This window comes from Oryzias melastigma, linkage group LG13 (genome assembly GCF_002922805.2).
Source record: "Oryzias melastigma strain HK-1 linkage group LG13, ASM292280v2, whole genome shotgun sequence".
NCBI lineage: Eukaryota > Metazoa > Chordata > Actinopteri > Beloniformes > Adrianichthyidae > Oryzias > Oryzias melastigma.
Genome location: NC_050524.1, coordinates 29,407,561 through 29,420,078, shown reverse-complemented (window position 1 = coordinate 29,420,078; position 12,518 = coordinate 29,407,561). Strand labels below are relative to the sequence as shown.

The window sequence follows — 12,518 nt, the reverse complement described above, 5'->3', positions numbered from 1 at the left end:
ACGTTAGAATTTTTTACACTTGCTCTGATTAATTGGGTTAACTTTGTAGTAAACAGATTTAAAACCCTCTTGAATATTTTATAAACCTGAGATCCAAATTGTACTTTTTTTCCCTGTATATTTCAGAAATGTTTCATCACTGTCTATCAGGTGGACAATGGGCCAAACTTCTTTAGCCATCCAACTTTAACAAAAAAAAAAAAAGAAAAAGAAAAAAAAAACTTTGATTATAGAACAAATCTGTTTTTCTGTGTGAGGACTGGAGTTTTGGGTGTGGATTTATTTCCAATAAAGCAAAACTTGTATGTCAATTCTGTCTCCGAACTTACAAAAATAAAAATGATGACAAATACAAAATTAGCAATAAATACGTTATTTATCATTAATAAATTAAGTCGGGATTTTACAAAGGAGGAAACTGGAAGAAACTGGCGCCTCAGAACCTACTTTCAAACCCGCCATTTTAGTTCAGACCACGCGCAACATAAAATTAAATATATTTTACCATTATACCATAGAATATATATTCTTATACCAATTATACCATAAAACCGTGTTATTAACAGTACGAACAACAATTGTATCCCGTTATCTCACAAAACACTTGTTATTAACTCGTAAAAATAACTTAATTACTTGTTAACACGAGAAAGCGAGCAACAAATATGGCGGGCGTCGTCTTTCTTTCGTCAGAACTGAATCCTTTTTCACAATTTCTCCGAACTTCACCGTCTCGTCTGAGCGACTCGTCTCCTCACCTGAGCAGAATTCTTCTCCTCACTTTCATTTGGACTCAGGAAGTTCGGGGTAAGTTGGACAGAGAAGCACTAAAGTCCAACTGAGAACGAATCCGATCCGAACCTTCCCCGCCTGCGAGAGTCCGGCAGGTGACCTGAGACGTTCAAGGACCGTCCGAAACATAAACCTCTCTCTCTTAAGAATGATCATTACAAAAAAAATAAATAAGTTTTAAATAGGATTATTTAAAAAAACAACCTAATAAAAAAATAAAAAGTTAAATAAATATATACATAGGTGAATTGATACATTTATTGACATTTTAAAGACAAAAGAAACCCAATAAATATGAAAGCTATTTTATTACAGGATGTCTGTGAATCTATCGCTTACCCAACATTTTCATATTTTTAACTCCTGAATAAACTTTTAGTCACAAGTTTAATCGGTTCCAGTTTACTAAACGCTTGTATGTGAAGAGAAAAAAGTTTGTTTGTTTCTTCAGAAGAATGAAAAGCAGATTCTTGATTTTTTCTCCAAACACGTGGAAGCTTGCTGCACATTAGATTAAAGGTTGACATAAAAGTTATCATGTTTTTTTTTATTTGAATATTAACCAGGATTTATTTGATATTTCAAAATAATTTGATGTTTGCAGCATTTACATACATGAAAAGCATGAATCTGTTGTTTTTGTATCTGAAATATAAAACGTGAAAAATGTAATGTTGAGCTGTTGTAGCCTATATCATTTACTGCAGGTTGATTTTCTTTCTGTCGATAAAATTTGTTTAAAAGATTAAAAAAGTACAAAAAAATAATCTTGTGTTTTTCATCTTTTTGATCTTATATTTTTCCATGTGATGTTTTAAGAAACCAAACTATTATGATTTCGAATGAATGGGATTACAGTTATAGTGCATTATTAATGATTCATAGCCTTTTTCCTGGGACAACTTCTACTATGAGCTGCTGCTTTGTCAATAGCCAAATAGAACACAAATTGGTTTATGAATAATTTCAAAAGGCGACCGTTTTATTATCTAATAACACGTCTTTGACTAAAAACACGCAATTAAAGTCAGCTTACTTTTTCACAAACACATCTATATCTTTTTGACACGTTAAATCCTATAAACAATCTATTTTTCCTGTTAAAATAACATTTACAGCATCAAATGTCTGGGCAGGAAAACAGCAGTCATGGTATTACACAGTGGGCGTGGTATCAAAGAATCGGAACAAATCCGGCGTTTTGATTGGTTGAAAAAATTGGAACATTCGGAATAAGCTCCTCCGAGGTAGGTTTCCATTCTTCTCTGTGGGGGGAAGAGGAGAGGAGGGGGGGCCTCTTGCTGCCGTTCAGAAGTTCGCGAGTTCGAGTCCCGCTCTGGACAAACAAAACAGACAGCGTCAAATGGCGTCAATTTACTGCAAAATTTGTAAAATATTTACTGAAAGAATTTCAGTCCATAAAAGTAAAGTATATTAGGGGTACAAACAATGTAACTCTAATGTTAAATATGTTATATTGAAGTGTGTTAGATGACTGAGGGCAGAGTCAGACCCTCAACGTGATGTAAACAATTTGTTTTGTTGTGTGCTTCTTTTTCGGATTTAGTGAACAACCTGAAGCTAAAAGGGACCCTTTTTTTAAGTATAACTTTTGTATACGTATAACTTTTTCCACAGCACATGCTGAAGAAGAGGCGGAGCAGCTGTGGAGACCAAAGGATGAGCTGCTGGTGCTCTTGGTGACGTGCAGAGGCTCACGAGTTCAAGCCACGATGTCCACAACTGCAGCATCAAGTGTCAAATACCACAAATGCATAACATTTTTTAAAAAAATTTAGAAAGACGTTGTAAAAATAAACCCATTAGCTGCAACTTACAAGCTGAGACACAAATTGATGTTTCTGAAGCAAAACAACACCAAAGAATAAACATCAAGAAAACATCAACAATTGTTTTTCTGATTAAATATAGCTCCACATATCTTATCTCAAAGTTATACTATTCAAAATGGCTCACTTTTAGCTTAGAAACTGAAAAAAGAAGCACAAAACAACATCAATCGTTTTCACTTAGGCTTCACATCACTTTGAGGCTCTGACTCTTAGTCCTCAGCCATCCAAAACCCCTCCATCCTTAGACTTAAATAGTTGATCTCTTTGATACACTGTTTTTTTTAAACATTTTCCAATATATTTGTAATTATTTTACAGATTTTGTATGGGATTTGAAGCTTTACTCTGCGACTACACATCGCGAGCTACTGAACGACCGTTACCAAGACGGTTGCTGCCCTCTTGTGGTCTCTTGCTGCCGTTCAGAAGATCGCGAGTTCGAGGCTGAGCTCGGACAATCATTTTTTACAGAAAAATCTGAAATATTTACAAAGGTGTCTGAAATTATTTATACGAAAAAAATATTAAGAGTATTTATGTTTGTGTGTTCTTTTTTTTTAGGTTACATGAACAGTCTGAAGCTGAAAATGGATGCATTTTTGGAATAGTTTGAGCTCCGTGGAGCTGCAACTCATGGTGAAAACGTTTGGACTGTTTTCCAGATGTTTCCATCACTGCTGTTTTTTTTTTTTTTTTTTTTCAGGGACATCTATTTGTCTTTTAGTTTCATGAACAACCTGAAGCTAAAGCCATGTGAGATTGACTGTCGTGATTTGTACCATTACCTTTAGTCATTTCCAATCAGATACAGATTTCAGATTTCAGATCAGATTTATTTTGTAACATCCCAATGCCTCCTGATTAACCTTGACGAAAGCTTGTCACTGGCTGGTATTTAAACCCAGCCTCATCCAAGCTATTGCAAACATGTGGTTATAACCCCAGTGAAATTTGGCAAATTTGAATTACATACAAAATCTTATTTATAAATAAGTAAAGATGAAGAAAAATAAATATAACCAGAAGGGGGTTTTCTTCAAAAAGATACATTTTGAACAGCAAAAGCAAACAGCAAAAGGCATTTTTCTGATGAAATGTAGCTCCTCTTAACGACAAAAACTTTTTCATTTTACCTAAAACGCTGGTAATTATCAATAAAGGGTCACACAACTGGACATGATATAGACGAACCACTCTACATATTTGCCTTTGAGACTTCCTCTTCTCTGCAGCTGTTGCCCCATAGTACTCATGAATCTGAAAGTTCATCCTCAGGTTTTCTGAGACCTTACAAAGAGGAAAAGGACAATATGAGGACCAACAACCTCTCCTACAAATATGAGAATAACACATCAGCTGCCACTATAACTGTCACCCTGAGTTAAATTACAAATATACAAAGATGCCATGCAAAACATGTCATACTGGACAATACAGAAACAAAGTGCTGCATTAAAATGGTTAAAATATATTACAAAGTAACTATTCGCTTGTAATTTTCTAAAATACATGCAGCCAGTGCTGAACTTTTTTTTTGCCGCACTTATTTTGAAAGTTGAAATACACAAGTGCGAATAATGGCTTAAAATATCTGCACTTAAAATATTTGTTGTGGTAGTTGGTAACCATTAGAGTTTCAACAATTACCCCTTAAAATAGGTGCGACCAACAACAAAATCTTGCTTTGGATGCACTTAAAAATGTGTGGGCAATGCAGCAATTTGCATCGCACATAATAAAACATGAATTTCCATTAGTTTTTGTGGTTTGTTGCACTTAAGGACGTACGAATTACATCAGCCAAAATAGTGTCGTCTAAGTTCATGAGTCAGATCTGTTCATTGAGAGACATTCTGTTAGTGTGTTTGGGAGACCTCTAACAAAAGCTACCAAGATGATCCACCAAACAGTGGTGGATTTTAAAGCAGCAGCACCACAGCTTCAGTTGGAGAAGGAATTCAAAAATCTGTTTTTCAAGGTGAGGAGCTTGTGGCTAAAACGATAAAGATGGAACATTTAAAGCAGACTTTTTGCATGATCTGAAAAATCCAGACATCCAAACTTACAGAATACAAAAGCAAGTGTAACTGAAGTCTTTGAAGTGGTGCAGCTCTTTTTATTCATGAAAAACAACATCATTTATACTTGTCACCTGAGGGCATTCAACATTTCTACCAGCAAAAGCTTGAATGAAACAATGCAAAATCATTTGGCAGGAGGACACCAGCTTGTTTATTGGTGACATATTCTTGGAATCTGAAAGTTATTGGATTATTAGTTATGGCACAACTTGGCACCAACTCTTTTTTTTTTCTGGGAAATGCACTAATCAATAATCGCAAGTCACAAAAAATTAAGCGGCTGAAGGCAAAACTTCTCTGAAAGAATGAAACTAAGTGATTGCTCCTGTGGGAACGTGAAGAATAGAAATGCTGAGTGGGTGTGACTGGAAAACGACGTGTGGTGTGGTGTGGGCATCAATGTTTCAGCTGTCATTAAATTAATTGACAAGTTAAAGGGTTTAGAAAGAAATTCAATAAACTTCAACTGTCCCACTTTATTTTTTTTAAACATAATTGTTTCTCAATTGATCATTTGTTGAGGACACTCAGAATTTAACAGATTCTGTGGTCAGGACACCAATGATTAACTGCCGAGTCTTGAAGGACATAAAACCAAGGCTGGTGGCGCCTTTATATTTACAGCCCTTTTTCTCTCCGACAGAACACCACATAATGCTTTGTTTCAATCTCTAATTTTGTCAAATAGGCAAATTTCACAGATTTGAAATAGAAATGCGCTGCTGCAGGTGTGATGTAGAGAAGGAAATGTTTATAAGTTTTAGTCAGTGCTATAATCCTCCAATCAGGATGAGGTCTTAAGCATCCAAAGAATTAGTGTTTTCTTTGGCGGAATCCAAATTCTTCCCCCACCCCCAGGGTTTCTCCCTACCCCTACCACTTAGCCCTCCAAACGGAGAGATATAGAAAATATACTGTCTTTGAATTCGTTGAATGTCTTTGAATTCAGACGGCTCCAACACTCGAAGAAGTCATCAATATTCACTGGTCGTCTACGTTAGTGCGTAGTTCTGAAAATACAAAACAGTTTTATAACTTTAAAAACTCATACAAACACAACAAGTCTTACTTAATTTTAAATGTAAACTTATGTGCTTCAGAGTGTACCCACATGAAGAAAAGCGCTTCTCCTCTCGCCCTACCAGTAGAAAGAAACAAAAACTATTTTGGAGACCCCTTTCCCTTCCAATGCCTCTTCAATTGGAGGGGAAGGAGAAGAATTAGGATTAGGCCTAACTCTTTTTTTCAGAAGACTGATTTCCAAGACCTCACAGAGCTTAAAGAAGCTCAACTGGTGACCCAGAACATTTGATTACATTTACGAAACTACACAACCACAAAGCCTGGACGTTCACCTCAGGAGTATTTATTCTGAAGCCAATGGCATTGTGCCATTTTGTGACATTACTGATGGGACTCAATACTCAACCATAAAGTAATTAATTGTGATGCCAAAATACATACAGAGTAAAACTGCCCAATTGTGTGCAAATTCACTACAAAAACTGCTCAGCAGTCAAAATGACAGATAAATGAAGTGATGGTCAATGTTCGGTTGTATCTGTAACTGTTGCTTCAATGTATTCTAAAGTTGGAGATAGATCGCTTTACCCATCCATCCATCTTCCAATATTCTCACTCCCAACTCACCATATATGGACGTTTTTTGATGTACTGGCTGTTTCCAATAAATCAACGATTCATAACCAACTGCAAAGCAATAACACACCACTGTGAACTGTACAAACGAGTGGGATGACCTTCTCTCTCCACTAGGAGGCAGTACCATTGGTATATTTTTATTTACAAAGCCTTTGCTGGATTACTTCCTCCCTACATTTGTGAATTACTTAAACAGAGAAACCTTGCCTCCTATTCCCTTCAATCAAATGACCAGTTATTGTTGTCTGTCCCGTTTGCCTGCACGGAGCTTGGGAAGAAAGCTTTTATTAATGCAGCCCCCTTGGCCTGAAGCATTTTACAAAAAGGTTGGAGACTAATTGAACTGCCATCATTACAGGTCTTTAAGGTCAAGCTCAAAGAAAAACACAAGTCTGTAATTGTTTCTCTTCATCCCCGTTTTATTATTTGAATCCATCAAATTTTTATGCCTCCATTTATTTAGGTATTGTTTAGATGTAACAGTGTTTTACGGTCTCAATGTTTGAAATGTTTTATTGTCTTAATATTTTGATGTATTTTAACCAACCATGGCTGCCTCTTGGCCAGGACTCCCTTGTAGAAGAGGTTTGAAATCTCAATGGGATTATCCTGCTTAAATAAAGTGACGAAGAGGGAGCCCGTACCATATGTGACGAGTTGGGTGAAAGAATGTATAGCATCTTCAGAATGAATCCCTTTTAGGATTATGTCCTGCTGGAGTTTATCCCAGTTACTGTTGTCAATCCCTTGCAGGGTTGCATGTCCACACAATCTCACATTTGCAATAAGGAACAATTTAGACCATTTAATGTACAAAGTATGTTTCTGAACTGTCAAAGGAGTGCCATAAGCAATCAGTGACACAAATAGATTCTGTATGTGTGTAGATGAGGTTTGGTGTGCTTGTGCATACGTTTGTTTGTTTATTCAAGTCAAAATATCAGTATAATGTTTTAAAGTAATTTGGTAAAAGGCTCAGAGGCAAAAGATCAACCACAGAATCTGGAGCTTTATTCAAGTTATTCATACTGTTACACCACAAAGTTTTATCTGGAAGATAGACAGTAAGAACTTCTGAGTTTTGAATGGTCAAGAATAAAATTGAATTTCTGAGCTTAGTTTTAAGCTGAGCTACAAACACACTCAAGTGGAGCTGGTCAATCACATTGTTATGGTAAGTAGATGGTCTCTTCCAGGCCTCCATTACTACTCTAACAATAATCCCAGCTGCCATCTGTGGTGTAGCACCAGAAATATTTATATTTGTGTGTTGCACATGGACTGCTTTGCTTACAGGTCTTACCATTCAAAGCAGTGAAGCAATCAGCTTTTGGACAGCAAAAATCCCAATAACCATCGTCAGTTCGACACCAGTAATAATCGTAACCATACGCAGCACAGTTTCGCTGGACGCTGCAGCGCTTACCATTAACAGTCAACCCTAGAGGCTGAGGAGGGCTACAATAATCCCAGCTGTCGTCCGTGTAGCACCAGTAGTATTTGTAGCCGTGCTTGCCACAGGTGTGGTCTGTGCGGCACTTTACTCCCCGTATTGTCACGTCAGAGTAGGTCGGTGTGCAGGGCATGGTAGAGGTACTTGTGGAGCAGAAGTATCCAGCAGTTTTTTCGTCGTAGAAACAAGGTGAGACACATTTGTTAGTTTTCTCAGAAACAAGTTTGCAAACTGTTCCTTCGGATGCTTGCCTCTTTCTGCGCCGTGGCTCCTCGTGTACAGAGCAGGGTGCAGATAGAGAGCAAGCCAGTCCGGTGAGTGCCTTAATGTCTTCCTGCCCCATAAGCCATGTGTACTCATCCTTATACACCAGCTCCACATTGCTCTCTGTTTCCTGTACTTTAGCTGCAGGGTGAGATGTTCTTGTAGCAACGGAATTAAGGAACATTTTTTCATCTGGAGAAGTCATGGGGTTTCTCTGCTGCTGGCTAAGCTGATGTTTTACCATTTTGATGGTTTCCTCAGATTTAGGCTCCGTAAAAAAGCAGTCGTCTGCAAAAATCTTTAACAATTTGCTGTCATGAAGCTGGCGCAGGGTTTGTGTGAGCTCTAGCATTGAGATGAGAAAAATGCCGCCATCTGCCTTGTTTTCACCAAAGACGCCGAAGGAGAATGACTCTTCTGGGTCAGTTGGATGGACGTAGCACACAGCTGTCCAAACATGTGAGGGGACTGTCACCCTGTTCAGGTCCTCTTCAGTGCGCCTGCTGGAAATCTGCTTCGGGATCTGAGTGTTACCAAGCACAGTCCCCGTCACCAGGTAGGCAGTACCAGATGGACTTTGTGACTCTAAAATCACTCTCACTAAATGCTCCCATCGTCTCCATGAGACTCTGCTGAAGGTGGGATCCATGGGGGCGCTGTTGGTAAGAGTGGAGGTGGCACTGTGTCCTTTGTTACACTGGAAGCTGCTTGGCTTCAGGTGACCTCTGTCATAACTACTTTCGCTGTAATCTTCTGTAATTGCTTGTCTGGCTTTAATGGATTCAAGGTTGTGGTTTCTTTCTTCGTCCATATAAACTGGATATGTGGGATCTGAGAGCTGAGGAAAGGAAAAAAAACGTGTCATCCTTTTTTACATAAATTTCAGCCCACTTCTTGGCTTATTACAAAAGGAACATCAGCTTTAGTTATTTTTTATTAAGAAATGAATTCAAACTTTAAATAAATCTGTCATTTGTATGCCTTACCTGTGGTTCAATAAAGGAGCCTCCACTTCTGCGCTGCTCCGGGCTGACTTCGCAGTGATAATGGAACGTGTAGGCGCTGAACACAGGGACCCTGTGGGACGCAGAATAAAGAGTGGCAAAGGAAAACTGTCCATCTGCTGTCATCTTCTGGCAAATCCTCGTAGCATTTTGGTCAAAGCCTTCAGGTTCTCTGCCTCTGTAAAAAAACTGAGGGCAGCTCTGAAAACTGCTAACCACTTCAGCCTGTGTGTGGAAGGTCCACAGGATGCAGACGGTGATGGAAGCCCAAAGGATCATGGTTGGAGTCTATGTTGTGCTGGAGACGGATGGGCTTTTTTATAGCGGAGAATCAAGGTCAGAATGTTTTCTTCAGCTTACTGGAAAGGTCACATAATGTCCCTGTGGATGGTGCAATGACTTTTTTTTTATCTCTGCCCATAAAATCCTTATTTACTCTTCAGTCTGAATTTGTTACTAATTTACTTTCTGCCACAGCAGACTTCTAAACCCACAAGATCAACATTGGTTTGAGTATTTCTTTGAGATCACACCCCCAATGTTTCCCATCTATCAGGAGCTGAAGTGGTTTGATGCATATTTTCATCAACAGAGGTCAAGAGGGTATTCAAAGATGCTGAAATCAGGTGTATAATGTCCTCAGCTGAGACTGGGGCAAGAATTACATGCAAAAAAGTGACATTTTACAGAAGAAGGATCAAACAAAAAGTGCCAGTTAGAATTGAACAAATTCTAAACTTTTTTGGTGGAGGGCGAAGCACGACCAGGAAATAGACTGGGGTTAAAACGAAATTCTATTGTTTGTACACGCTATATATCACACACACACTAGCAAATACACAAGAGTACTGTCTGATGACAGACACCTATGACCTTAGATAAATATTGACCCTCCTCTTTGCCTTCATTTGTTAAAAAATATCCATGATCCCCCACCCCCCACTGATTACAGTAACCATTTGTACACAGAAGATCAATCCAAATGGCAAAGATCCAATCCCCAATCTGAGAAACTACATCAGAGTCTAGTCAAACAGAACTGGGTCATAAACTTAGACGGCTTCCAGGTCAGGCAGAAGCAATCCCAAATCCAGGAAGGCGGGTTAAACAGGTTCATGTTGTAAACGGATGACAGGACAGTACACACAAAGGTCCCAGTTAAAATTTTGGTGTTGTTAATGCGTGGAGTAAGGACTTATTGTACCATTGTTGTAAATAATTTAAGTTTGATGCCAATTTCCTACACAATGGGGAGTACATGTTGTTTGTAGGAGACCATTTACTTCAAAACCTTGTTAAAGCTTTTTAAATCGCAGTCAATTTTTGACTCCTGCTTCCACATTTTCTAAGATCTACATTTTAAATATATCCTGTTTAAATTCTTGTTTCTCAGACCCTGGACGTCACTTTGACTAGTCAAATGTCTTTGTTACGCCATCAAAACTTTATTGACAGAATTTCCTATGTGCAGGCTCCTTGTCTTTACTTCCCAATTGTAGTATTTTCTAGAGTTCATGTACCTAAAAATGTCGATCAATGTAAGAAACTATGTTTTTAGAGCTTGGAAAGGTTTTTAAAGTAATTTCTTGCTTTTTTTTTCTTTTTAAAGGGCATATTGCACCCATGATGAATGTTATCCACACGAGGGCACCAGTGTTCTGTACATAAGAAAAATATGTGCATGAAGAATTTTGCTCTCCAATAACAGCAACCATAGACAGAAATATAGACAGATGCACAGGTGAAACATCCTTTGGGTAAAACCAAAAACAAATAAAAACATTTAAGCAAGTTGAGGCAAAACATAAACAAAAATGAATCCTGTTTCTGTTCCATATCTGTTAGGATAATCTGTGTTAATCTGTGTGTCATTCATTTTAATTATGGTCAAAGGAAAATGCTTTATTAGGGTCTGTGAAAAGAGGTTGAAACAACAAGGATTTGAAAATATGACATGAGGAAACATCTGGAATGGTCAAGCAAACTACCACAATCTGGCAACAGAGTAGAACACTGGTGAACCGTGCGATTACAATCAGAAAAATCAGCTAAAAAAGGGAGGGATGGGCAGAAAAATCTACCAAAGCAAATGAATTTGAAAACTGGGGGTCGTCAGCTAAGCAGCGAAAACATTTCTTGCTTCTGTACAGACGAAACATTTGGCAAGTAGGGGAGGTGGTGATGAAGTGAAGGGGCCCCAGTAAAGAGCCTTGGGGCACAAGTGAAGTGCTAGAGAAAGCTAAGCTTTTCTTCTAATTAAATGTGCTATCTGAAGGAAACTGGTTAAATAAACCATGAGATGGGAATAAAAGAATGTCTTCATAACTTTACCAGCTTGAGGGTTTTAAGTTTGTGGTCAGACAGGTAGCGCATGTATTAAATTCATATGAATGGCAAGCTTCCTGACCTGTGCCAAGAGAGAACCCAATAGTTGTACAAAATGCAACAGCCCAGAAGTAGGTGATACCAACTGATAAAAGTCAGTTGTGTAGTGAGAGACTGTTGAGGCTTGAAGAGGAGGATTATCTACAGAAAAGCAGAATCTTCTACTAGAGGACAGTATTTAATCAGAGTCTGTGCTGTGACAAGTCTGGAATCCAGACTCAAATGAAGCATACATTCTTTTTTTTGTGGAAAGAGTAGGTGGATTGGACACATGGAATCTGTTTGAAAGAGAGTAGTAACCATAGTCCTGTATAAAGAGACTCCAGTATGATGGAAACCATTAAAGATTAAAATGGGCCAGGTAGGATTTGACCAAGTTTGCGAGGCCTGGAACTTGAGAAAAGTTTCAAAAACAGAAGAAATTCAGCTGCACAAGAACAGAACAAAGTTGCTGGTGGATTTTATGAATTTTCTCTGCAATATTGAATGTCCATCAAGTAAAGTTGATTAACAAAAAGTATACGATTTTGGAATTATTTTTATTGGAACTGCTAACCAGTGATTGACAGGTTTGTACATTTCTTTTTGAATAATGAAACAATGACATTTGATTTTTATGCTGCAGATTCAAGGGTAAACCAAAGGGGCATCATGGGAAAATGATGCAGACCAGCGTTAGACTTGAGCTTAGTGCTTGAGTCATGCTCAAACAAAGAAAACTCTTCATGATGTTGGAGGGGAGGGCATCAATGTTCAGTATTTTGGAATGGTGTGTGGAGATCGTCAGCCGAACAGCTTGAAGGGGTGCAGACTGCCCTCTCGTGTGAAAAAAAAGACTCCATATCTGACAAAGTAGAGGCAGCAGCAGGGAATCGTACATATGTGTGATGAGGTTCCCTGCTAGTATCACATTAGACTCTAATGAAGTTAAATAAGTAAAGAGAAATACATGTAAATTTGGATTATGGGTATGACATTTTCCACCATTACCACGTGTCGAGAAAATCTTCTTTAGTTCTCTCTA

At 38.1% G+C, this 12,518-nt stretch overlaps 1 protein-coding gene across 1 annotated transcript; it reads right to left on the bottom strand.

Moving 5' to 3' along the window:
- Positions 1 to 7,377: 7,377 nt before the first annotated feature.
- Positions 7,378 to 9,393, bottom strand: LOC112138233. The gene is made up of 2 exons (XM_024260804.2): positions 9,092 to 9,393; positions 7,378 to 8,943 (listed from the first exon to the last, which is right to left on the bottom strand). The coding sequence occupies exons 1-2, from the start codon at positions 9,386 to 9,388 to the stop codon at positions 7,600 to 7,602; spliced, it is 1,641 nt and encodes a 546-aa protein (XP_024116572.1). The 5' UTR covers positions 9,389 to 9,393; the 3' UTR covers positions 7,378 to 7,599.
- Between the last annotated feature and the right edge of the window lie 3,125 nt (positions 9,394 to 12,518).

Bases quoted from the DNA above. Each gene is read 5' to 3' on its own strand.
- LOC112138233 (XM_024260804.2), bottom strand. From the start codon at position 9,388: ATGATCCTTTGGGCTTCCATCACCGTCTGCATCCTGTGGACCTTCCAC. The intron at 8,944-9,091 runs GTAAGGCATACA...TCCTTTCCTCAG, and splicing joins GCTCCTTTATTGAACCACAG to CTCTCAGATCCCACATATCC.